Below are 27,792 nucleotides of genomic sequence, written 5' to 3' on the forward strand. Positions count from 1 at the left end.
TTTAGGTGACTTTTTGGTCCCCATAAACTGTCCAAAAGACGTGCTTTTTACGTTAATTTTGGCACGTAATATTTAAGCAATAATTATGCTTTATAATTACAATTATAAGTGTTTGGATTCGTGTAAAGAAAAAAAACTCATCGTCGAGGAAATATTTAATACGTATTAAAATACATGGTTTTATTAGTCAGTATATTAGTTCTTGACATAAAAATTTTTAATTTGTAACAAAAGCTGCACTTTTGTTAAAATATCCTCCTTATATCCAATAAGTAATAAGTACGAAGTCGTAGATCTGCAACTTACGAAGAGCACGCTTCAAACTTATATATCTATTCTTCCATAAAAGCACGCTTCAAACACAATCTAACAAATCAGTCGATATTTTCTTCTATAAGAGCACGCATCAAACTTTATCTAATGAATCAGATTTAGCTGAAAAGAAACGAATAAAATCTTAAATAATAGTATGATTATTTAATAATTATCTTAAATCACAAGCTTTTAAAACAAATCTTACTTTGAGAGTTGCTAACTACTTTTGGCAACAAGATTTTCTAGTGTGTTATTTGTTTTCTTTTATCTAAATCATTTAATTTTAAGAAAACAATACTACATACAGTGTAAAAAAATACTCTGATTGCTAAAAAAGTAAATAAGTATTTAATAAAAAAAGATGTAACAAAAAAGTCGACAGATGATTAAAAAAAAAGAAGTACATAATAAAAAATACAAGTTTAAAAAAATATTTTTTATCTATATATATCTATATCTAATATCTATCTATGGATTTATCTATATCTATATAAAGTTAATAACTGATGGGCGTGATTAGAAAAAGACCTATACTCACCTTATGTGATAACATCTGTGTACTATGTGATAACATGATAATATGTTTTCTTTGTTTTTCATCTTCTTATATTTGCAACTGTTTCTGCATTAACTTGTTCATACATTAACTCACTAGATGCAAAGGTGACAGCCCACAAAGTTGCTTTAAATGAGTAATCTACAAAGTTTTGAACAGCATTAAATGTCATTTTAGAATGCACACAAAAATTAAAACAATTTATAAAAATGTAATAGTTATCACATAACCACAAAGCATTATAGTGGGGATTTTATATCACGATTTTCCTTATCCATGGTCAGATTTTCACCTTGAGGCTCCTTTTGCTGTGGAAACATTCACCACGGCTAAGGAGCCTCATCTACCCCTAATTATATATAATATATTAAGTATAAAACTAAAAATATGTATAATAAAGTATTGTCAAATTAGGTCACCAATAAATACAGAGTGCTGAAAATTCAACTCAGAATCAAGTTGCATTCTCCAACAAGATATGAATTAAATCAAATTCTTACTACAAAGTGCGATCACAAAAGAAGACAAAAAAAAGGGAAAAGTGAATTTTCTCAAACTTTAAAAGTTAAAAGGTTATTAAGTCTTACTACAGAATGATATTCCTAGGCAATAACATAACAATACCATTGGGTCTTCCTAGTCAATAATATTTTATGCAGAACTTATCATTTGTCATGTAGCTTAATAAATTTAATATTAAATAAGTTATAATAACTTATTTATTATCAAATTAATTACATTGACAAATTTGACAGTCTAAAATAATATACAATATGGTAGAAAAAAAAGTATACCTTGTAGTAGGGTTTAATCTTTTGCGTGTTGCAATATGAGAATTATCTGCCATAACGTTACACAATTTTGAACTAAGCTTTATAATATATTTATTAAACCTAAATTGATAAAACTTAGTTATAAGATAATATGTTTGGATAAAATATTATATATGTGACATTTTATTTTTGTCAAAAATGCATTGCGACGTTATAAGATATCTTACGCCCTACTTTTTAAATTATTATAAAATTACAATGCAAAATAATTACATTATTATAAAAGTAAAATAAAAAGTAATTACAATAATGAATATATAAACTACGTATTTCATGTAATCATTATATCTAAAATATCCAGAAAATATCCTGAAAAAATTCAGAATATTTTCCCCCTCATTTTCCCCTTAATTTTGCATTCATCCAAGTTGTTTCTCAATTTTTTAAAAACTTTTCTTAATTTTTGTATGAATGATGACTAAAACAACAAAAAAACAAATAGATGAATAATATATACCTGTTATATGTTGTAATATAAGTTGTATGCATGGAAAACTTTTCGGATATTTGGAAAAATATAAATTTCAGAAAAATATCTGGTATTCCGGGAATATCCCGAATAAGATAATCCCTGAAACTAAATTTTAAAAAAATAGTAAATAAAATAAAGAATATCTTTCCAAGTTTCTAATCACAGGTTTTTATTATGAATAAAAAAAGTTCCAAAATACACAATATTTTGGCAACGTAACATTCACGTTTTAATCAAGTAAAATTGTCACCTGGACAAGGTCACCTAAAATATACATGATTGAAACATGAAGAAGGAAACGGGGTAAGAGCAGGCATCAAACTTTATCTAATGAATAAGTTGATATTTTCTCCAATAATAGCTCACAACACCAAATATAGCTCAAAAGAAACAAATAAAAACTTTAATAATAATATGAATATTAAATAATCATCTTAAATCACAAATTTTTAACACAAATCTTACATGGTGAGTCACCAACTGTTTTGGCAACAAGATTTTCTGGTGTTGCTATTTCTTTGATCTAAATCATTAAACAATTTTTAAAAAAGCAATGCTATACTTGAGAGAAACTTGCTTTACATATTGGAAGGTCGTCAACATTGAAAGATAAGTAAAATGCAGTTTCAAATACAATAGCATCATAATTATCTTTTTGTGGGGAAAACATCGAACAAATCCGCGTGAATAACCTGTTTTATATTGTACATAATAACAATAGTAATAAAAGTCATATAATATATATATAATAATAATTTCATATAACTCGAATATATATATATTAATCATATAATATTCAAATAATATAAAAAAAGGAAATAAATAAGTATTAACCCTTTATAACAAGTAAAGCACGAGATCAAGATGTCATATATTATAAAAAGATAAAGTATTTAATAATAATATACACATATATCAATAATAAATAACATAACACATTTATTTATTGATATTATCTTGGATAAACTCTTTAACCTTGTTGATAAAAACCAAATAAAGAAAAAAAATCTATTTTAGGTTTTTATCTAAACGACTCTTGAGTAATAATGTATGCAGAAGTACTAGAGACATTATTATTGCTCAAGAATCAAGAATAAGTTCTGCTAGAACTTATAATTTGTCCATGTAGCTTACTTAATTTAATATTAAATTCGTTATAACATAACTTATTTCGTACTAAATTAAGTAAGCAAAATGGACAAATTCGCCAGTCTAAAATATTATATCATAAAGTAGAAAAAAAGCATACCTTGTATTTGAATTTAATCTTATTTGTGTGGCAAATAGGGACGGCAAATAGGGTACTAATTTATTTAACTTAATTTGATATAATTTAGATATTAGATATTACAACTTAAAATATATTGTTGTTTTTAGTTCTGTTATAAATGCATTGCGTTAAAAGATATTATATAGACCACTTTTTTTTTTTTTAATTATGATAATACTACAATAAAAATTAATTGTATTATCATAGAAGTAAATAATTATAACTAATATAATGAATATAAAAACTATACTATAAAAAAATAATTAATATAATAAAAAATATTATTTCACATTTCTAATGCCAGTTTTTTTTGAGAATAAAAAAAGTTCCGAAAGACGAGATATTTTGGCACGTAACTTTCACGTGACTTTCACGTAAAATAGTAACCTGGACGAAGTCACCTAAAATACACGTGATTGAAACGTGAATAAAACGTTGCGTGCCTACTGGGGTTCTTCTGTATTATCATTTGTTAACAATGACCAAAGGCTTGTACTGAAATAATAAATTTGCTTTTCTTTATTATATTCTCTTAAAATTCTTTCAATTACATAATCAATATCAGACAACCATGCATCTTCATCAATATTTTCATATTCTTTAAAGTGTGTGTTAACCACAATGAGGAGGTAATTTTGTTAAATAGTTTTGTGTAAACTTTATTTTTTCCCTTGCTTCATTTACACTTCTTTTGTAGCAAATGTTTTAATGTTCTTTATAATATCTGATATAGCAGTAAAAGCTGTCTCGGATAAACTTGGAATATTGTTTTTATATGCTTTATAAGATAATTTGAAATTACAAATTACTCTATAATTTATTTCAAATTCGCAAAGAAAGTAAAGCTGAAATTTATAAAGTGCTAGCGCCATTTCGTCGATTGATAACTCGGAATAGTTTGTTCTTTGTTTCAGCATTTTATTCAAACTTTCACTTATATTATTAGAAGATAAAACGTTGTTAAAAGCGGCAAATCTTTTAGTAATATTCTTGGAACGTCTTTTAATAATATCATGTTTTAAATTCTTCTCAAAATAATCATAAAAAACTCTACACCATTTTACTTTCATTCGAGAATATTCATACTTGAAGTTATCTTAAGATGTTGCTTATATAAACTTTGTGATCTTGTTGAGTTGTTTTACATTTAGATAAAATGAATTTTACGCCTTGTATTAAGTGATTAGCACAATAAACAACATTTTTTTCCAAAAAATTTGTTTATGCACATATTGCATTTATAATTGCTTTTACTCTGTCGATAATTATCGGTGTGTTTATTCCTAACTTTTCAAGATTTAATAAACGGTTCCTAAACATCTCCCATGTTATTGTGTGTATTATTTCCAATTTTCTTTCATGGATTAAGTAAAAAAAAGAAAATATTGGAATTTTTTCAAAGTCTTTATTTCTCATTACTACAATCGAAATATAAAAATCGACCATGTTGAACGTTGTATCGTACGAGATCATTTGGTTTAATTCAGAATCTTTTTTATATTGTTTTCACAAAGACTTTGCTAATTTTATGGTTTCGGGATGAGCATTACACAGTAGAAATATAGCGATAAATTATAATGGAGAATAAAATTATCTAAATCTTATTTAGATAAATTATATAGATCGCCTTTCGAAGTTTTTGACGCTAAGCGCTCTCTATATCGAAAACTACTGACTTATTTTACGTTTCTCACTGATCTAGAAGCTTCCACATCACTAGGAGAATGCCTTTCATTTTGAGGATGAATCACTTTGATTCATATAAAATATTTTTATAAATATTTTAAGCCTTAGTATTTGTTTTCAAAACATTTTTTATACTTGAAACTAACTCGATGTGGAGCGAATGTATGGATGGTCAGTTTTACTGTTTCTATGTTTCAAATCTGTTACATATTTTTCATTACCTATATAATGGATTATAGCAATAAGACCTTTATTAATATTTTTTATGAACACTTGTTTGATAAAATTTCCCAATGTACAATGTTTTTGGCCTATAGTTGTTTGGGTGTAGTTGTTTGGGTAAGATAATAAATTTTCTTAAAGCCTTTTTTATTATTCTTAGAACAGTTATTTTTTCATCTATAGTGGTCAAATTTATAATTGTCATCGTTTTCAGACTTCATTTGATAAAAAATATTCTACCTGCAACAGATAGAATGGGTGATGGAATAAAGATTAAATTATTGTTTTTGACATATTTAAACATTATCTTATTTATTTATGAATATGTTATTATTGACTTATGAATATGTTAGCATAACATCTTTAGTTATGATAACATATTCATAAGTGTTTTGCCATAACTGATTAATTCTATTGATATCGTCGTGTTCATTCTTAACATTTTAAATTAATAAACAGAGAACCTAAAAACGTTTGAAAAAAAAACAGAGAACACAGAAACATATTAAATTCACGTATGAACCTGTATTTTACATTATCGACTTAAATCTTTTAAGTTTATCATTTAACAAGTATTTCTATTGTTTACTGTGTTTTTATATGCAGACATTTTATGCATTTTGTGTTAGTGTTTTAAAAATTTCAAGTGCAGAAGTTCAAAGGTAAGATTAAAATTTTTTTTTAAGTGTAAATTCAAAATATTGGTAAAAATATGCCTAAAGGTAAGCCAATACGTGTAAAAAAAAAGGGCAGCAATACTCACTTTGCTTCAAGAAGACTATACAGTTTGAAAAATTGCTGAAAAATTAAACCTGAGTAAATCAACAGTTAGCTATACAATTCGTCGATACCAAGAATCTAAAAGTTTCAAAGACAGAAATCGTCCAGGTCCTTCTCGCATAACAATAAAAACTGATGACCGACGTATAAAAGTCATCAGTAAACGTAATCAAAACAAGTACTTAGGACCGATCAGTCAAAATTTGAAATTTTCAGAAATAGGCGAAAAGTTTACGTTAGAAGATCTGCCGAAGAAAAAATGCTAACTCAATGTCTGGTTCCAACAGTAAAACATGGTGGCTCTGTGATAGTTTGGGGTTGTTTCTCTCTGGATGGAGTGGGAGATTTGCGTAAAATCGGTGGTATAATGAGAAAAGAGCATTATAGAGATATCCTGGAAACATGTGCAATCCCTTCGGGACTTCGATTATTCGGAGATAATTTTATTCTGATACATGATAATGACCCTAAATACACTGCATTATTATGAAACTGTTAGAAATTATTTAGAATCAAAAAAAGCTGGAAATGTATTACGTGTAATGACCTGGCCTTCCCAAAGCTGAGACCTCAACCCCATTGAGTTACTATGGGATGAACTGGATAGAAAATTAGAATTGTATGTCCAACATCAAAATCTTATTTATGGAACATTATAGAAAAGAAATGGAATAATATTCAGAAAGAAACAATTAGAAAATTAATTTAAAAAATGGCGAAAATAGTTAATTGAAAGAATGCCGAAAATAGTTAATTGAAAGAATGCCGAAAATAGTTAATTGAAAGAATGCCGAAAATAGTTAATTGAAAGAATGCCGAAAATAGTTAATTGAAAGAATGCCGAAAATAGTTAATTGAAAGAATGCCGAAAATAGTTAATTGAAAGAATGCCGAAAATTATTAAAGCAGCTATTAAATCAAAAGTTTTTTTGACGAAAATAAAATTTAATTATTATAATGGTTTTTGAAAATTTTTTTTACATAACTGACTAATAGTATACTTTATATTGAAAATGTATAAAAAATATAGTTGTTATTAATATAATTTAAAAGTTCTATAACAAAAAAAGCAAAAAATGCATGTCTTTATCAGACATCAATTAAAAAAACACGCCTTGTCGAGTAATATTAATTTATAGATGGACTTAATTTGCTTATAGAGCTTTATATACTGACTTATTTATATATATATATATATATATATATATATATATATATATATATATATATATATATATATATATATATATATATATATATATATATATATATATATATATATATATATATATATATATATATATATATATATATATATATATATATATATATTAGGGGTATTCAAAAAAAGTGAATTTTCAAATCTAAAAACCCATACCCCCTAAATTTGGGGCAAATATATAAAAAATGAGCCTCACAAAGTTTGAGCGCTGTCCGTTCACTTTTGACCCCTCCTCAAGCTAATAATTTAGGGGAAAATTGACCGAAAAGTGGTCGTTTTTGGGCGTCTTGAGGGAGGGGCAATTTTTTTTTTTTTTAATTTTTTTTTTCTGTTATATAATTATAGGCCTATATTTTTGTTTAAAAATATATGGTTTTTTCCTTACTTCTCAAAAATCTATGTTTGATGATATTGAAAATCATGAAAATTGGTATTTTTTAAAATATATTTTCTGTTATGCCTAATGTTAAATACATATATTTTCGTGTAAATTCTGATAGTTTAAAACTTTGAAATTTTCTAATAAATATAGATTAGTACATACAATAAACATTAAAAATGAGTGAAGCACAACTTAGGTCAATGAAAAAGGAACTTTTTTATATAAAAGAGGCAAAACCAGCTATATCAGGTATAAACATTTTTATTAATATTGGAATTATAATGAGACATTAGTTGCTAAAAAATTTATTTTATTTATAAAATATAAATTTTTCTATTTAGATATACAACTTCCAACAGGCTTGGATATACTTCAACATTTAATATATAACCAACAATGTCGATCTGTATCAATATCAAGTATTATTGCTTGTCCCCCTAAAAAAAATTTTTCTAGATGTTCGGAGAGTTGTTGTGAATGTATTTTGTCTAAAATCAAGAGACCCTGGATTAAAGCTGGATTTGATGTGTTAACTGATTTAAGTTTAGTTAAAAAACTTTTTAAATTGCATAAGTCCTATTCCAACTTGAAAAAAAATGCAAAAAGGGGAAATAGTGGTGATTTGGCTAAACAAAACGAGTTTGAGATTGAAATAAAAAAACTTTTTTGGGCTGGTAATTCTAATCTCAAAGACACAATCAGTAAAGATAAAAAAAGGTCACTAATAGACAAGATTGAAGATCTAAAATTTCTTGAAGATCAGGAAAATGAAAGAAAGTTTGTTATTGGTTCAGAGGATATTAAATATAGAAAAAAGGTATTCAATACTTTTAATTAATTACTTTAGCTCTTTCTCAAGCTCTGTTAATTCTTTTTTCCACTAATTTTAAAATTAAAAACTAAAACTACATTTTTTCTGTTAATTAGGCAAAAGAAAGCATCAGGAAGAAAAATCGTTTACAGCCTAAGATTTTGAGTGATGATGTACCCAACGTTGAACTTATAGACACAATTCTAAGCGATGATTCTTCAATTGAATCTGATTTCGAGCCAGGTGATTGGTATCATATAGAAGTCTCTGAAAACCCAGACACAGTAATTGCAAAAATTCCAAAAGATGTTTTTGCTGGTAATGTTTCACTTACTGCTACAGCCTGTGATATATCACCAAATGTTTTACAGAAGGTAACAAATGCAATTCTATATCAATCAGGTGTTGATCTTAAAGAAGTTAAAAGCAACCAGTCTACTGCATATAGAAAAATGAAAAAAGAAAATGAAAACATGGCAAAAATTTCAAAAGAAGATGTTAAAGCAGCCATAGACGCATCTCCATATCCGTGTATAATTCATTTTGATGGGAAGACCTTGTTTGAGCTAAACAAAGGAAAAATGTTAAAGAGGGATAGAATGGCTGTTTTAGTTAACATTAATGGACAGACTTACCTACTTGGAGTACCTCCACTAGCGTTATCCACTGGTGAAGATCAGTTCTTAGGTGTAATGAACTTAATTAAGGAGTATCAATTTACGTCAAAAACTAGAGGAATATGCTTTGATACAACATCATCCATCACTGGGACGAATAAAGGATCAGTTTCCAGAATATCTCAAGAACTGGATAAGTATCTCCTCCAAATAGCATGTAGGCATCATGTGACTGAATTTGAGAATGCTGCACTTTTGGAAATTAGTGACCAATGAAGAAACCTTATTAGTGGACCTAATAATCCTCTTTTCAAAAAGCTTAAAAATATTTTTAAAGAACCTAATTTTAACTATAATTCAGTTCTATTGTTACGGTTTGATTGGAATAAGGTTAAAAGCAGTTTTTTAGAAAAGGCAGCTATGAAGTCATTAACATTTTGCAAAGCAAACGTTAGTAAACCAGGTATTATAAGAGATGATAGAAGTGAGCTTGCAGAATTAGTTGTCACATACTTATCCCCTATAACATATAAAGTAAGAAAAACTGGTGCTATTCATCATGCAAGATTTTTAGGAAAAGCAATTTATTATCTAAAGCTTCGGTTTTTATCCAATCAAATTACGTTTGTTCAGGAAAACGATAAACTGAAAATTGAAATTAAGCTTATTACAGAATTTATTGTTTGCTTTTATGCAAACTGGTATCTACAATCTGAGGATGTCATCAAAGCTCCTTTTCTTGACATTACAGCCATACATCAAATGCATCTGTACAAGAAGGTATGTACAAACCCAATAGCTGTCGATGCTGTATTAGAGTCTCAGTATAAACACTGTTGGTATTTGGATTCAACAATGATACCTTTAGCTTTGCTAGATGATGAGTTAGCATCAGAGGAGAAGGCAAAAATTGCATCAGCAATTCTGTCGTTTGATATGCCTAGCTCTGACTATTATAAGCCTGAGAATAAAGTAAAGCAAGATATCAAGGAAATTTATAAAATGAATACAAAAATTGGGAAAAAACCACCATCCTTGTCTGCCTTGGTTGATGTCTTTTCTTAACTGATTTTTGACATGATTGGGTTTGATAAGCAACGAGTTCAAGACTGGCTCTCACTTCCACCAAACTATTGGCATACTCAGTCATGCTTCAAAAGTTTTCAAAAATATGCTGAAACTTTGATTTTTGTAAATGACCATTCAGAACGGTCAATAGGTATGATGGGGCAGTATATTCATAGATATTCTGATGAAACTGAAAAGCACAACAGATTGCTAACTGTGGACAAAGTTTGATCTGTATTCAGATCACAAGAACAAAAATCCCGTACAATTTCAAAGATTAAGTTTAATGATGGACTTGGTGTGATGCGAAAAAAGATAAAGAGTTAAACTTGATTATTATTAGATTTGTAAATTTTTTTTCTGTTATAAAACTTGAATATAAATTTATAATTTTATTTATTCTTGCTCATTTTGATTTTTCAATATAGATAAATAGTGTTTTTTTTTCAATATAGATAAACAACATTGCTGAGGTCACAACCAACAACTGTTCATTCTTTCTGGCAAAATGAAGTTGGTTGCTCCCTCTGGTATGTCTTGGGAATAGTTAGAGAGGCCTTGTGTGTATATGTTAATACACACAAGGCTTTTAAATAAATATATATATATATATATATATATATATATATATATATATATATATATATATATATATATATATATATATATATATATATATATATATATATATATATAAATCTAACTTTATATATATATATATATATATATATATATATATAAATCTAACTTTAACTACAAAAATTCTGATTTTCATGATTTTCAATACCACCAAACATAGATTTTTGAGAATTAGGAAAAAAACCATATATTTTAAAACAAAAATATAGGCCTATATACATATAGCAGAAAGAAAAAAAATTAGCCCTCCCTCAAGGCGCCCAAAAATTACCACTTTTCGGTCAATTTTCCCCTAAATTTTTAACTTGAGGGGGGGGGGGGGGGGGGGGGGGAATTTGAAAATTCACTTTTTTTGAATACCCCTAATATATATATATATATATATATATATATATATATATATATATATATATATATATATATATATATAATAGGTAATAGGTTATATATATATATATATATATATATATATATATATATATATATATATATATATATATATATATATATATATATATATATAATAGGTTTAAAAAATATTTTAAATTATTATAAAATCTTCTAGAGAATATTTGTTTATTTTTTGCAGATGAACTTTCAAAAGTTTTATTACATTGACTTTTTATTCTTTTTAAAAAGGTTTATTAATTTTTACCCTGTTCTTAAGTTTTTAATAATACTAACTTATATTCACTGTAACATTATTCTATTAATATTGGTTTTACAAAACATTTTTTGGTTAAATTTAATTTTATAAGCCTTTAGTGATAAGCATTTGACAGAGGCTGCCTTTGAACTTTGGAGGCCCTGGACAAGATCAAAATGTAAGGCCCCCCTGAAATAAAAAAAAATTTTAATTTTTTTTATTAAATTATTATTATAGTCATAACTTCATTGAAACTTGACTTTACAAGCTTTAATATTAGCAAATGTTTCAACTAATGCACTAATATCTATGTTCTTTAACTCGTCAATTTCAATTGATAAATCAGCTAAGCCTGTAAGTCTGCACTGTGACATATTTGACCTTAAGTAGGTTTTAATTAATTTAAGTTTTGAGAAACTTCTTTCTGCGGAAGCAGCAGTGAGTGGCAATGTCAATAAAATTCGCATTGCTATAATTAAATTTGGAAAAGATTGTTCGTAGTGATTTTCTGAAATAAACTTGATCAGTGCCTTAGGGAGCAATTTTCCTGAAACCATACTGGATATTGCTTTGATTTCATCAAATAATTGATTTGAAATCACATCTGAATGTCCATCTTCAGTTAAGGCAACCTCTAAATCCTTGCTATGTTTCTTAAGTGCTTCAGTATTTTGGGTGACTTCTGGAATTTTATATAAGAATCCAAAAAGCTCAGAAAATTCTTTCAGTTGATTAAATCGACTTGTTAAAGATAATAGCACTTGATCTACCAGTACATCAAAAACTTCCACCACATACTGTGTTTCTGGATTTAAAATTGGTTCATTTGCAGATTCATAGGAAAAAAGATTTTTTTTCTTTCGGGGACAAACTGTGTTTTCAGCTTCAAACTGAAGACTTACTTCTAATTCTTCTGCAGTTTCCATAGCAAAAATTTTGGCATCCTTAGTTCCTTTATCACGAAAGTCATTAAAATACTTGAGTAGTTGATCAATTTCGGTTTGTGCTGTTGATAGATCATAGTCTGGAAACTGCATTTTTTTGCTGACCAAATTTACTTGAAATAATATGTCATACTATACACTCAAGCTTACCATGAATGTAAATTTGGACATTTGCTTGGCAAGATTATTTGCCTGAAATTTGGTAAATGTATCATACTCTAAACTGTTAGCAATTTCAACTAGAGCATCATAAACCTTGGAATATTCATATTTTAATGTCTTTAAACTTTCCACTTGAGACTCCCACCGAGTATCAGACAGTGGCTTCAAAGTCAAAGTTTGCACTGATTTCATTAAAATGGCCCATCTGATATTACAATCTGAGAAAAAGTTATAAACTTCTTGTACCAAACCAAAAAATGACACTGCTTTTGAAAAAGATTTTGCAGCATCAAATACCATCAAAATTCAAACTGTGGGCACTACATGGCACAAAAAACGCTCTAGGGTTAATGTCTCTTATTCTTTTTTGCACTCCATAATGAATCCCTTTCATGTTTGCTTCATTATCATATGATTGACCTCGAAAATTTAATATATCTAGACCTGCTTCTATCAAATGTTTCAGGAAAGTTTCTGTTAAAACTTCACCGGTTGTCCTATTTACATCAACAAATCCAATAAAATGCTCTTCAACTGCAAATAACTTGCAGTTGTAAAATCTAAGAACTAGGGTTAATTGTTCTTGGTGAGTTACGTCTGTAGTGCAATCCATAATTATTAAATAATATTTTGCATTCTGACAATTTGAAATTATAGATTTCTTTATCTCTGAACCCAAAAGTTGAATAATTTGGTTTTGAATGTTTTCGAGAAGATAGTGATCACTTACTTCGTGTGATTCAATTTTTCTTAGATGCTCTTGAAGTATGGGATCAAATTCTGAAATCGTTTCTATTAAGCCCAAAAAATTTCCATTGCTTTTAGAAAATAATTTATCAGTATGTCCTTGGAATGCTATATTGTGAGAGGCAAGATATTTTATAACTGAAATTATTCTCTTCAAAATGTTTTGCAAACACTCCATTTTAATTAGATTTATTTTTTAAGTTGCATTCATTGACAGTCTCATTTTTCTTCATTCTTGCAGCCAAATCCATCCACTTTATAAAGCATTCCTTGTGGTTTACGGACTTCTCATGGTTATTGAGATCTGAAGTTATATGTTTCCAATCAGAATATCCATTTTCAGTTAATTTTGCTCTTTTTTCCGATAAAAATTATTTTGCAAGGTAAACAAAATATGCTGTTTGAATGCTTGGAATAAACTAGCCAATTTCTTTTATAGGCCTCCCCATTTGGAAAATGCCCTTTATAATACATCACAGAGAATTTTCGTCCATGGTCATTTTTTGGAAAACCTTCCTCCTTCAGTTTTATAGGACCTTGTTGAACCAGAATTTCTCTAAATGAATTCATTAAGATTTTGAGCCAAAGAGCAGGAACCTCAATTCTGAAATGCAACAATTAAGGAAATTAGAATTGGATCTTCCATAAGAGAAGAAAGATTTATACAGTAGAGTCTCCATTATCTGACTAATACGGGACCAAGGGGTGTCAGATAAGAGAAAAAATTATCGGATAACAAGGATATGGAGAATGAAAAAAAAAAAATTTATATGCATTAGTAGGTTACAGTTCTTAATGTAATTATGCGTATTTATATTATTTAAATAACGCAAAACAAGGCAAAAATATGCAAAATATCAATAGAAACTATGAAAAGGAAAGTTAAATTAACAAATTAAAAAAAAAAAAAAGTGGGAAAAAAAATTCTTTTTGGATAACCGAGTGACAGATAACAGGGACTGTACTGTTTTCATACAAAAATAATTTCCTACTTACTGTGATGTTGATGGAAACGTAATATTTTCTTTAACAAGATTATTTTCTGGAACATAGAGGGGCTGTTGATCACCTTCGGGTTGAGGGCCATAAATCCCATTATCATCTTCTTCAAGCTGTATTGGACATTGATCATCTTCTCTATGATGATGAGGTAGGGTATCTGGGTTATCATTTTGTCTGGCTTTGCATTTTGTCTTGTTTGCTCGCATTTCGATCCCAGAAAGCTTTGCGAAAACTTTATTAAATTTACCTTTAGAACCGCAACGGTACCCTATTGAAAAGCAAAAAGTTTCAACTTATCTAAATGTGTTTTGCAAAGAAACAGTCTGTGCTTTAAAATGTCACAAAGATTTAAAAATGTTGATGATACTCCTTCTTTTCTTTCAATAATAATTGAATATTGGAGTATTGTTAATGTTCAAAGCCTTTATGCAGATATGCAGATAGTGTATATACGTGATCAAAATCGGGCATCTATTTTCTCTTCTGATGATTTTAATCTTTAAAAGCATTTAGAATTTGGAAACATGGCTTTAAGAGCTTACTAAAGATTCGGAAACATGGCTTTAAAAGCTTTACTAAAGATACTTCTAAAAATTTCTATCATACTTGTAATGGTCTTGTGTCAAAGTTTCTCTTGTCAACGAGTCATAAGTATGTTTAGCTAGGAACATTTACAACCAATCCTGTAGAAAAATAGTTTGGAAATCAAAACAAGGATCGGGAGGAACATATTTTATTACTGTACAACAAATACTATAGAAAATTGGTATAAAAACCACTTTTGCAATTAGACACATATGAATTTTACTACATAAGGACATTCTTGTGAAAAATGCGACTTATAGTTAAATGAAGAAAATTGTTTGATGTTTGGTAAATAACCAGAATTTAAAAGTATATCATCCATAGATTTTAAAATAAATTTCATTGTATATTTTCATTGTTTTCTGGATAGGGCAGACCCCGGCTAGTTGGCCGCAGGGGTAAGTTGACGAGCTGCGTTTAGCTTCAGAGCCTTTCATCAGAAAAAGACAAAAATTACATAGAACCTTCCTAATTTACTATTTCATCATTCACTAGAGTATTGTTAGGATTCGCGCGTGCGCATGGGAGATACTAAGATTTAAATGTTTTTTGAACAAAAACGTAATTTTTGAAACATCGCTTCCTTTTTACTTTACAAAGAAAATAGTTAGTCGTATGAAAAAAAAAATTACTGTAAAAGTTCCAGTCACAATTGGTTTACTAATTTCTAGTTAGACGTTTTTTCAAAGTTGCCCTTTTTCAGGATCTATAGACTTTTTATTGAAAAAAAGGCTTTTGGGATAATTTGGCAAAAATTTCACGGGGTAAGTTGACTCATAGCATTTACTATGGAAAAATATATATGTTTTTAGAAAGTTCATTTTTTTTTTTTAAATTTTTAACAATATTAAAAAAATTTATTCTTACAAAATAATAAAAAAAAATTTTTTGTTTTTTTTTTTACATATGAAAAGTGGCCTACTGTTTTAGTTGTTATACGTGCTAATATTTGGTACCAGCTAAAAGTAATATTACATTTTTGGCTTAAAATTGTTGCCAAAATTAATATTTAAAAATTTCTATTAATTTTGCACTTTATAGTACATTAATAATCATTTTTATAGTTTGCGCCAACTTACCCCGTGGTGGGGTAAGTTGACGCAACTTTTTTTTTTTTTTGAGGGCCCGGGATGGCCTCAAGAATTTTTTTTGTAAATGAATGCAAATTTTATATGTTACCCAAATTCATACTCTTTGAGACTACACTTTATTGTTTTCAAAAAATGTGCTGTTAGGGCTACAGAGCTCATGAGTAAAAACCGAGCCAACTAGCCCGGGTCTTCCCTAATGATGAAAGTTCAGATGAATCATATTTTTATTATAAGAAGTTTAAAGATTTTACTGAGAAACTCAATTGCGGAGGATTTAGTATGTGAATGGGTAATATATTGCCATATTATTTTTCGTGAATATAACACTTTCAAGTCAAGCGAGAATGATTTTTAGTTGATGAAATGAGAGATGATAGCTCCTTTGAGCAGCGACCATGATAATATTTTTTTTTTTGGACCTTATCTAGAAGACCATTCTAAATGACTACAGTATTCCATACAGCGACAAATAATTTAAATAGATTTAAATAGACAAAAAATGGAATCAGGAGTGAGAAAATGTTAAGCACAATTCAGAGCAATCTTAGCAGATGCTATTTTAGCAATTGATTGTATATATAGTTTCATGAAAAATTCGTAGTAAACGATAATCCAAAAAGACGTAAAGTAGAGAACTTAGTGCGAAGGTTGCCATTCATTAATATAGGAATATCGGCAGTACTGCAATAGTTGTTTGCAGTAAATAATTGAGTTTTGTTGGAGTTAAAGTTTACAAGCCACTGTAAGCCACAATCTATAACAGAAGTGATCAAATTCAAAAAAGAGAAGAGTTTTTGTCAAGACAGGAGTATAAAATTGAGTCATCAGCAGAAGGAGCTACTTTAGATTTAAGGTTGTCGGGAAGATCATTAATGTAGATAAGAAACAAAACAGGACCAAAAGTAGCATCTTGAGGTACCACAGAAGTTACTGGAAATAAGGAAGAGTTTTGGCCTTCAAGGATGATTTTAATAAAGCGGTTAGAAAGAAACGATTTAATGATCTCAAAAACTTTCTTAGATACACCATATGAAACAAGCTTATGGAGAAGACCAGCTTGTCAAACTTCGTCGAAAGCCTTAAATTTGTCAAGAGCAATAGCCCTAGCCTCTCCGCCTCCGTCTAATACACGATAAAATCTTTCAGTCACAGTAGTTAGCAAGTCAGCCGTAGAGCGAGATGATCGAAAACCTTATTGATTTACTGACAGTAAGTTATTTGATTCAAGATAAGATTTGAGAAATTTGTTTATCAAAGAATCAAAGACCTTGCTAATAACAGAAATAAGACTGATCGGACAATAGTTAAAGAGGTCAGAATGTTCAGTGGAGTTTTTAAAAATTGGAACAACAAATGCTATTTTCCACCAGTCAGGAAAACAAGGCTCAATCAAGCACTTATTAAATAATTCAGAGAAAATTGAAAAGAGTTCTGGAGAACAATTTTGTAAGACTATGACAGGAATGTTCCCTGACCACAAGCCGCAAAAGAGTTTAATCGAGATATAACTTGAGCAACTGAAGATGAAGTGGTTTGAACGTCTTAGGGTTAACCTGTTTAATTGGTGTAGAAGGAAGAAAATGACCATAAAATTCGAGAGTTGAATTAGAAGAAAAGTTGTTAGGAAATAGTTCTGCCTTATCCTTGGAAGAGGTTAAAAACGCTGTTTAAGATTCTCCAAAAGTCTCTAGAGCCTAACTTCTGAGATAAAATACAAAATTTGGTGAACTGAGAGTAATGGAGCTTAGCATCTGGCAGCACCTCTTTAAATCAATATTTTGCAAAAATAAATAGCCGTTTGTTCTCAAGAGAGTTGTTCTTTTAAAAAAGATGAAAAAAATAATTACAATTAGATATAGCAGCTGCACAAGAAGGTGAAAATCATGGAGAAGAATGAGGCTTGACTTGGAACCGACAAGAAAGAATAAAAGCTTCCATTCCTTTTTGAATCCAGTAGGTTACGTAGCAGGCACATTTTTCAGCTGAATGTGAAAAGACATGAGCTTAAGGTCCGTCACGAAGAAAATCACGAAAAGAATCCCATTCAGCTTTTGGGTAGTTGTAAGTAGTGCAATGATAGAGTGAGCCCGAAAAAGAAGTCTTGGGAAGAAGAAGAACGATAAAGAACAAAGGGAAAGGTGATAGAGTGAAGAGGTGCTAAGCAGGAAGCACATAAAAGAATTCTCAAAGGATTTGAATCTGATTTCACGACAAGTAGGTGAATGCGTATGTACACCCCAAGCCAAGTATATCACCATTGGAGTCTTTGCAACTCAAAGTATAGACCCATTAACACTGAAATAAGAAGGAATAACAGAATTTAAATTAGTCACACTAAGAGCAAGCAAGTCTGGTTAATTTTGCAAAAGATAAGAATCAACTGATGGACGGTTACTTCGCAGATCACAAATATTATTAAAGGATATATTAAAACGGTTTGGTAGTGAAGATGGTTTTTTTATGTTGAATATTTTGGGTAACGTTTGGCATGACTTAAGGGAGAAAGCCCCTCTAATTTTAAAATCAATTTTTAGAAAAAAAAATTTGTCAGATCAATAGCACCAAAAAAAATTAAATGGTAACACGTTGCTATGGAAACCATAAAAAATTACCAAAAAATAGCAAAAACAGGTTTCCCGCCGGCCAATATTGTTGGCAGGGAGCAAAATAACCCAAGTTGAAATTTTTATATGGTGTTTATATAGAGTAGAAGAGTGTTTTAAGTTGAACAGATTTTTTTTTTACAAATATAAAGTTAGGTATTTTGAAGTCAAAGTCCAATATTCAATAATATGGTACTAAAACAGCATAAACAGCAGGTGTAAAAAAAAAAACTATTTAACTTAAAACACTCTATACCAGTTAATAAACAACCACTAAAAATTTTAGAAACGGCTCTTGAATATTTGGCGAGCAATGTTGGCGGGCGTCTTAGATACTTCATACTGAGAAAAAAACAAATTAATAATTTTTTTTATTAAATAACACCAAAAAATGTATAAAAAAGCAATCATCAACTTCATTAAAACAGTATTTAAAATCCTCTTGCTTCATAAGTTATACCCTCTTTTTCCAAATTATTGTCATTTTTTTAAAAATTTTTATGCTCTATTTAACTGTTACCTCAACTTATTCTTTTCATTCATTCTATAATTAGATTGTTTTATTCTTTTATTGTTTATTTTATTGGAACCTTTAACGATGAAGCACCTGGTAACATATTTAATTGTTCAAAAACATTGAAGCCAAATTTCAAATTTCAAATTATCGAGTGACACATATCTGGTCTTTAGTAATTGGTCCCAAATCATACTGTTGAACGATTCATTTGCGTTTTGAGTTTTCCCATGTAAACATATTTTTAGTTCTGAATCTTTGAAGATCCTCAAAAATAGGTCTAATTTTCAAAATTATGTTCATTGGAAGACCTGGACCCGGTTTGTAAGTGTTGGTTTTATTTGCTTTATCAAAGTTGAACTTGCACCAACTATTGATGCCGGTAGGACAGTGAGGAAAGTGCAAGTTATTTGTTTTGGAAGATGCAACATGAAATAATGTAGCCAATACGCTTGCCTTCATACCTGCTAAGTTTCCAGCATTTTGCCCAATAGCAACGCCAAAGAAATTTTGCAGACGATCGATTACTGCATCTGTAAGATAACCACAAATTTTGTAGTCGTGTACCAACACGTTTTTGATAGTGTCCCACACATTCTAACTTATTAAATTGAATGCCAGGGTAAGTATCTATGACATTAATGAAACTTTTATTGTCCCCATCTCCTAAAAAATTCACATATCGCAGTTTTTACTAGTCAATAGATCTTAAAAACACACGTTTTGCACCAGTGGTCTCCATACCGCTTGCAAGTTCTTTGTAATTGTTTTTACAAATGTGAGAGTCCCTCCATAGGGCATAGGCTGTAGGGTTTGTTTTTAAAAGATCTTTCTTTAAAAAAACAACCTTTGCAGAACCTGCACTTTGGTTTGACATCCAAAACCTTTCCAGTATCCATTGATAAAGCCTCTTTTCTGCCAAGTACCATCACACGACATACCAATATCAAAAACTTCATCATTAGCAACATGTTTGCGCAATTCTGCTACTGCATCAAACATGGTATCTTCAGCAACTTTTTGTGTGACAGCACCTATTTTCACAGCTAACTTATTATAATTATTTTGAGTCATTGGTTGTGGCACATTCATTAAAGTGGTGAATATTTTTTATACCAGAATGTCCCTGTCCAAGTGCACGCATTGCGTATACTGTTCTACAATTAACATCATATCCTCTGTTACATTGTTTTGAAGTATAAAACTCATTTTCATATTTGCAGTTAAAGCACTTGATAAGTAACTTTGGGGCAAGTCCTTTTTTGTCTTGCATTTTTTCGGACAATGACAAGGATGAACACTCGCCACATTGAGGGCATGCTAAAGCGCTAAATATATCAGATAATATAGAGCAATCTATAATCCTATATCTCGATATTTTCATTCTTGTAAAAGCTCTGGAACATTTAATTGGCTTTACCTTTTTCGCAGATACAGATGTAGAAAATAAATTTAATCCAGATTCGTTATTTACAGACTTATTATTGACAAATGTATTATTTGAACCAATCAAAATTGTTACAGAAGGATTATCATTTAACTCCATTTCAATATTTTCTTTGTCAAGACTGTTAAATTTCTTCCCTAAGAAACCTCTCCTCCTTTTTTTAATTAGTGTTCTTGATTTTATTCTACACGCTTTACCCATTTTTTAAAAAAATTAAGAAAATTGACATCTTTAAAAGCTTCAGAATAACAGAAAACTGTAATCTGACTTGATAAACCAGACTTTTTTCGCTCGCCGGATAATAAAGAAGCCAAACCAAGCATTTTACTGCAGCTATTTAAAAATACACATAAGTTCTTACGATTTTTAATGAGGTGCTACACCGTTGCTATGGGCGTTGCTATGGTATAAATTTTAAGGTACCTTAAAAAAATGCTAAACTTGAAGGATTTAATGATTAAAATCAGTAAACAGACAAACAATTTTGAATTCTGCATACATTAAAATGCATAAATAAATAAAAATACTTTTTATAAAATTTGGGTAAATTTAGAGGGGGTGCCCCCCTTAAGTTTAAAGAGAACTTGAATCAGTAATTATAAATCATAGTTAGAACACGGCCTCCTAAGCAATGGGCTATACAATTTTCTTAGTCTTGTTAATTAACCCTAATTTGTAATTATATAGGTAAGTTGCCTCATCAATGCGCATCAAAAGCAGGGAAGTCCATTCATGTAACAAAAGACAGGGAAACCATCCATGTACAACTTGGCACGTTTAATACTCTAATATTTTGTAGCGTTAATGGAGTTAGCCTTTCTGAGAGCTAACACAGGGTTCGGGAAACCTTACTACCAGCCGGCTTCAAAACCATAAAACTGAGTTTTAGAGCTGTATTCTCATTTGCAGATAATAAGAAATAACATTCTCTTCCGCATTTACTTTTGAACAGACGTGTTTTTATTGATCGAAGAAATTTTTTTTTTTTTTTTTTTTTTTATGTACATATTTTATCGAAAATGAGTTCAAAACAAATCACTGACGTCTCGATAAAATTAGTTAGGGAAATTTTTCAAGAAATGTTCCAAAAACAACAAAATGATATACTATCGTTAATAAGTGCAAATTTAAAACTGACTAATGATCGAATCGATGGATTGCTGAAAGAAATTAGTACATTAAAGGAAACTTGTGAAATGTTAAAAAAAGATAACGTAAACCGAAATGCTGATCAAAATAAAACTAACAAGCAGTTGATAAAGTTTGAAAAAACACAAAAAGACATTGAGGAAAGTCTAACGTTTTATCACGATTGCAATGACAAAAAAATGAGCGAGTTGGAAAAAAAAAAGTCATCGAATGCAAATATAGGTGAGAATGAAAAAAATAAATTTAGACAGCTGGAAGATCGACAAAGGCGAAATAATCTTCGAATTGAAGGAGTTAAAGAAAATGACAACGAAAGTTGGGATGATACGGAAAAAATAATAATAAACATTTTTGAAAATAATCTCAATGTAAATGGGTTAATCATAGAAAGAGCGCATAGAACTGGCATTATTGAAAAAAAAAATCCAAGAACAATTGTAATTAAGTTACTTAACCATAAAGACAAAGTAAAAATCCTAAAAAATGCCAATAAACTGAAAGGATCCGGAATTTATATCAACGAGGATTTTTCGCTGGAAACTTCCACAATAAGAAAGAAACTTCTTGAAGAAAGCAAATTGCACAAGATAAATGGTAAGTATTCCGTTGTTATATACGATAAGCTTATTGTTAGAGAATTTATAAAAAAAAAAAAATAATGATAAATGATTTTCTTACGTTTTTATATTACTTTTTGAATTTTAATATTGCTTTAAGTTATTTCTGATTTAAAATGGCTGATGAAACTGTTTTAACAAACATAAATTTTAATTCATTTGTATCAAAAAAGTCAATACTATTAAACAACTATTCGGATCCTGATATTAATTTTTATAATAATGATGAAATAATTAAAAATATTAACCCTTTATATTATGACCCAAATTCTAAAAAAATTGCTAATGGAATGGAGGATAACTATTTTTCAATGCTTCATATTAATATTAGAAGTATTCAAAAAAATTTTGAGTCATTAAAACAACTTTTATATAAAATTGGCATTAAATTTCAAATAATTTGTCTAAGTGAGACATGGTGTAAAGATAAAAACATTGAAAACAATTCTAATTTTCAATTACCTAATTATAAAGTAATTCATCAAGTTAGAGCATCTAATAAGGAAGGTGGGGGTTTGTGTATATACATAAAAAACTCAATATTATTCAAAGTTAAACCAAATTTAAGTTCAACTACTAACGATTACGAATCGTTATGTATTGAAATTATTAACAAAACCTCAAAAAATATCGTCATTCATGGTTTATACAGACCGCCTTCAGGAAGCATTAAGGTATTTGAAAACCACATTAAAAAATTAATTAAAAATAAATCGTCTATGAATAAAGCTGTATATTTTATTGGTGATATCAATCTCAATATATTAGATTATGAAAATAATATATATATTAAAAACTTTTTTAACACCATTTTTCAAAATAGCTATATTCCACTAATCAATAAACCAACGCGAATAACTAAGGAAAGTTCAACATCCCTAGATCAAATTATAACAAATGAATTTATAAATGAAAGTATAAGAACAGGAATATTTACAACTGACGTGTCTGATCACTTTCCGATTTTTATCCTATCGCAAAAATGCATATATAATGCCCAAAATGAACGGGAAAAAATAATTAAAACACGTTTAATAACCGACACTTCTATTAGTCATTTTTATAAGCTTCTATCCTGTGTTAACTGGGACACCCTAAAACTAAATCTAAACGCCAATAAAGCGTATGATATTTTTCTAACAGAGTTTCTTAATCTTTATAACAAGGCATTCCCAGAAGTTACTAAAGTAATCAAAACAAAAACACTTTTAAACCCTTGGATCACGAAGGGCATTTTTAAATCTTCAAAAAAAAAACAACGCTTATATAACAAGTTTCTTAAAAAAAGAACTCTTAAAAATGAAACTACCTATAAAAACTATAAACGGCTATTTGAGTCAATTTTAAAACGCTCAAAGAAACGTTACTATTCTGAACAATTAATAAAGCACAAAAATGATTCTAAAAAAACTTGGCATATTATTAAGGAGGTAATTGGAAAAAAAAGCTTATACAGAAATTTACTTCCTCTAAATCTTAAATTTAATAACAAACAAATTGTAAATAAATCCTTAGTCGCTGAAACACTTAACCAGTTTTTTGTAAATATAGGTCCTACTTTATCATCTAATATAGCAACTACTCAATCACACTTTAGTTCGTACTTAACCTCAACCAACCTTAATGTTATGTCTAATTATAAACTTACAGAAAAAGAATTACTAGACGCAGTCTCTTTATTAAAACCCAATAAAAGTTTAGGATTTGATGATATAAGTAGTAATGTCATTATCAAATCAATAAAACAAATTACAATTCCATTACTACATATTTTTAATTTATCTCTAAAACAAGGCGTTTTTCCAGATAACCTAAAAATTGCAAAAGTCATTCCAGTGTTAAAATCAGGTGATCCTTCCGATGTTACGAATTATAGACCAATCTCAATTCTTTCTTGTTTTTCTAAAATATTAGAGCGGGTTATGTATAATAGACTATATTCCTTTTTAAATGTTAATAATATTCTTTTTCATAAACAGTTTGGATTTAAATCTGGTCATTCAACTGATCATGCAATCACTCACCTTGTTCATGATATATTTAAAGGGTTTGATGAAGACAAGTATACCCTAGGTGTATTTATCGATTTAAGTAAAGCTTTTGACACTGTCAATCATCAAATCCTTCTATCCAAACTGAAAAGTTATGGTATAATAAATACTAATTTGTCCTGGTTTGATAGTTACTTGTCTAATAGAAAGCAGTTTATTTCATATGATAGCGGAAAAACGGAATATAAGTCAATCACCTGTGGTGTTCCTCAAGGATCAATTTTAGGACCACTTTTATTTCTCGTTTATATTAACGACTTATATAAATTTTCTAACATTTTAAACTTAATTTTGTTTGCAGATGATACAAACTTGTTTTATTCTAGTAAAGATATCAGTAAATTATTTCAAACAGTAAACAAAGAACTTGAAAAATTAACCCAATGGTTCAAATCAAACAAACTATCTTTGAACATCAATAAATCCAAATACACTTTGTTCCATCGTCTTCATAAAAAACAAGATATTCCATTAAAACTTCCTGATCTTTTTATTGATAACGCATTATTAAAAAGAGAGCAATCAATAAAATTTTTAGGTGTGGTTCTGGATGAAAATTTAACCTGGAGGGACCACATAGGTCTAATTGAAAATAAAATATCAAAAAATATAGGTGTTTTGTATAAAGCCAAGCAGTTTTTAAATCTATCTTGTTTAAAAAACTTATATTTTTCTTTAATTCATTGCTACTTAAATTATGCAAACGTTGCCTGGTGCAGCACAAACGCAACAAAAGTAAAAAAACTGTTTAGTAAACAAAAACAGGCTATAAGGATAATTACAAACGTAGACCGTTTCTCTCACACTCAAACATTATTTAATAAACTTAATATTCTAAATGTATATAAACTAAACCTTTACCATATTCTTATCTTCATGTTTAAACTTGATAAAAAAATATCACCAATGTTATTTAATTCACTTTTTGAAAAAATAAACCACATATACCCTACCAGATTTTCAAAAAACAATTACATTCAATCCAAAACACATTATTCAGCAACCAAATTCTCAATTGCTAACCGAGGTCCTAAGCTGTGGAATACAATATTAAATAAGGAGCTGAAATCTAATTATTCTTTAAACCAGTTTAAAACAAAATTTAAGCAATTACTGATGATACATGAAAATGAATTAAAGTTCTTCTAAAAAGCTTTTTAAACTAGCAAACAAAAACAAAAATTAACCTACTAATTACTCTTTAATATTATATTTAATATTCTAAACAATAGTCTGCTATTGTAAATGTATTTCTTATCTTATAAGTTTTGAATTTACAAACGATTTTTTTAAGTTTTATTATCTGAAATACTAATTACTAAAAATATTGTAAAATTTTATAATTTCAATTTTTATTAAAAAAAGTTATTGTAAATTCTTTTTGTAATATTAATACTTCTATATCATCTTATTTTACTAATCAGTTCTTAAATATAAATACTCTTTGAATTACTAAATATTTTAAACGTTATATATTTTATTTTTTGCATTTTGTTAAAACATTTTATTTGATGAATATGCATTTTTTGGGGGGGGGCTTAATGATAAGATGAATTTTGTCTTCTTCAAGCCCCAGTCATGTAAATATTTGTTTTTATAAATTACGAGTGTAAATTATTTTCAATCGGCAAATACAATACTAAAAAAAAAAAAAAAAAAAAAAAAAAAAGTAGAGTTGCTTAGCCACGATCAAAAAGGCAGAAGCAAAACCTATGAAGGGAGTCAAGAAGATCCAGCATTCATCATCCTAGGCAGGAAACAATATAACACAGGTTTACATCTACGCCGACTTAATAGATGAAGAAGGGGTTTGAGGCTGGTTAGCAAATTTATTCCGCTTACCCCTGAAGTCTTTGCCTCAGAGGCCTCCTACAAGACAGTAGCTGAATGCAGTTATAATCTGCCCAAGATTAGTCTTTTTATCGAAACACCATCTCTAGCCTTTACTATTAGGTCTAGGAATTAATTCATGCGCTTTTTAATTGAAAATTGAAGGTTTATTTCAAAAACTAAATGGATGAATACATTAATGAAAATAGTGTCCCTCGCTAGTCACTACTTTTGCCCATCTTTCCGGCAATTTACGAATTCCGTGTCGAAAAAATGCTTCATCCTTAGCCATTTTTCGATATTTTCTGAAGAAGTGAAGCGCTGTCCAATCAAATCGTTATTCATGCAATCGAACAAGTAGTAATCAGAAGGAGCTATGTCCGGAGAATACGGCGGGTGGGGTAACACTTCCCATCCGACATTTTCCAAATAGTTTTTGACAGGTTTTGCAACATGTGGTCGAGCGTTATCATGCTGAAAAATGAGTTTATCATGTCTGATACCCCAATCTGGTCGTTTTATGACCAGAGCTTGCTTCAAATGCATTAATTGTCGTCGATAACGTTCTCCATTAATAGTTTCACCAGGTGTCAGAAACTCATGGTACACCACACCTTTCATATCCCACCATATACACAGCATAACCTTTGCACGGTGAATATTCCGTTTGGGTTGTGATGGACCTGGTTCACCTGGCTTTACCCAGGCCTTTTTTCGCTAAGGATTTTCGTAATAAATCCATTTCTCATCACCAGTAACGATTCGATGCAAAAATCCCTTTCTTTTCTGTCTATCAAGCAGCAATTCACAAATGATCTTTCTTCTTTCCACGTCTCTGTCTTTCAATTCATGTGGAACCCAATGAGACATTTTTTGAATCATACCCATGGCTTTGAGGCGTCTGGAAACTGTTGATTGTTCAACTCCTAACGATTTTGCAAGGTCCTCTTGCGTTTGACAAGAATCCTGATCGAGCAATGCTGCCATTTCTGCATCTTCAAATTTTTTTGGCTGTCCTGGTCGCTCTTGGTCTTCTAAACAAAAATCACCACTTTTAAACCGTGCAAACCACTTCTGACACGTTCGCTCAGCTAGAGCATGGTCACCATAAACTTCAACCAAAATACGATGACTTTCGGTAGCACTTTTCTTCATGTTAAAGTAATGAAGAAGAATCCCCAGCAAAAACACTTTATCAGGAACAAAAATTGACATTATCAGTTAAATTAAAAATAGTGTTGTTTACGCTTAAATCAAATAACAATGCGCAATAACAGTGATCTTCGCACGCATGCGTGGCTAAACGAAACGCCGAGACAATAAGCTAGTTTCGTAATCCCTTGTCAAACCGCACGAATTAATTCCTAGACCAAATAAGAGTCTTAAAGTAAGGGGTTTTGTTGGAGTTTGTTTCTCCTAGCATTTGCCTAAAAAAGCACACTTTTCAAGGCTACAGGGCATGGGTCAGGTAGTACTGGGTTACATAGTATCAGTAGTAGGGTGATTGTGATGATCCTGAACCTGACTTAGA

The 27,792-nt window shown here is 29.3% G+C and overlaps 3 protein-coding genes and 1 long non-coding RNA gene across 6 annotated transcripts; 2 read left to right on the forward strand and 2 right to left on the reverse strand.

The window, feature by feature from the left end:
* Positions 1-140: 140 nt before the first annotated feature.
* On the reverse strand, positions 141-3,576 carry LOC136089371 (uncharacterized). Of its 3 annotated transcripts, XR_010642992.1 has the most exons (7): positions 3,426-3,576; positions 2,427-2,699; positions 2,162-2,281; positions 1,666-1,764; positions 854-1,012; positions 521-583; positions 141-435 (listed from the first exon to the last, which is right to left on the reverse strand). It is a non-coding gene; the product is annotated as an uncharacterized LOC136089371 (long non-coding RNA). The 3 variants fall into 3 exon arrangements; XR_010642991.1 differs by lacking the exon at positions 3,426-3,576 and having other exon boundaries at positions 2,427-3,000; XR_010642993.1 differs by lacking the exons at positions 2,162-2,281; positions 3,426-3,576 and having other exon boundaries at positions 2,427-2,997.
* Positions 3,577-7,881: 4,305 nt separating this feature from the next.
* LOC136090115 (uncharacterized) lies at positions 7,882-10,641 on the forward strand. The gene is made up of 3 exons (XM_065816220.1): positions 7,882-7,987; positions 8,080-8,555; positions 8,666-10,641. The coding sequence occupies exons 1-3, from the start codon at positions 7,915-7,917 to the stop codon at positions 9,440-9,442; spliced, it is 1,326 nt and encodes a 441-aa protein (XP_065672292.1). The 5' UTR covers positions 7,882-7,914; the 3' UTR covers positions 9,443-10,641.
* Positions 10,642-11,764: 1,123 nt separating this feature from the next.
* On the reverse strand, positions 11,765-12,556 carry LOC136089574 (uncharacterized). The gene has a single exon (XM_065815625.1). It carries the CDS (start codon positions 12,554-12,556, stop codon positions 11,765-11,767), a length of 792 nt encoding a protein of 263 aa, XP_065671697.1.
* A 9,137-nt stretch (positions 12,557-21,693) lies between these two features.
* Positions 21,694-22,422, forward strand: LOC136089575 (uncharacterized). The gene has a single exon (XM_065815626.1). The coding sequence runs from the start codon at positions 21,694-21,696 to the stop codon at positions 22,420-22,422; it is 729 nt and encodes a 242-aa protein (XP_065671698.1).
* The last annotated feature ends 5,370 nt before the right edge of the window (positions 22,423-27,792 follow it).

This window comes from Hydra vulgaris, chromosome 13 (genome assembly GCF_038396675.1).
Source record: "Hydra vulgaris chromosome 13, alternate assembly HydraT2T_AEP".
Lineage (NCBI taxonomy): Eukaryota > Metazoa > Cnidaria > Hydrozoa > Anthoathecata > Hydridae > Hydra > Hydra vulgaris.

Bases quoted from the DNA above. Each gene is read 5' to 3' on its own strand.
- LOC136090115 (XM_065816220.1), top strand. From the start codon at position 7,915: ATGAGTGAAGCACAACTTAGGTCAATGAAAAAGGAACTTTTTTATATA. The intron at 7,988-8,079 runs GTATAAACATTT...TTTTCTATTTAG, and splicing joins GGCAAAACCAGCTATATCAG to ATATACAACTTCCAACAGGC. The intron at 8,556-8,665 runs GTATTCAATACT...TCTGTTAATTAG, and splicing joins ATATTAAATATAGAAAAAAG to GCAAAAGAAAGCATCAGGAA.
- LOC136089575 (XM_065815626.1), top strand. From the start codon at position 21,694: ATGTTCCAAAAACAACAAAATGATATACTATCGTTAATAAGTGCAAAT.
- LOC136089574 (XM_065815625.1), bottom strand. From the start codon at position 12,556: ATGCAGTTTCCAGACTATGATCTATCAACAGCACAAACCGAAATTGAT.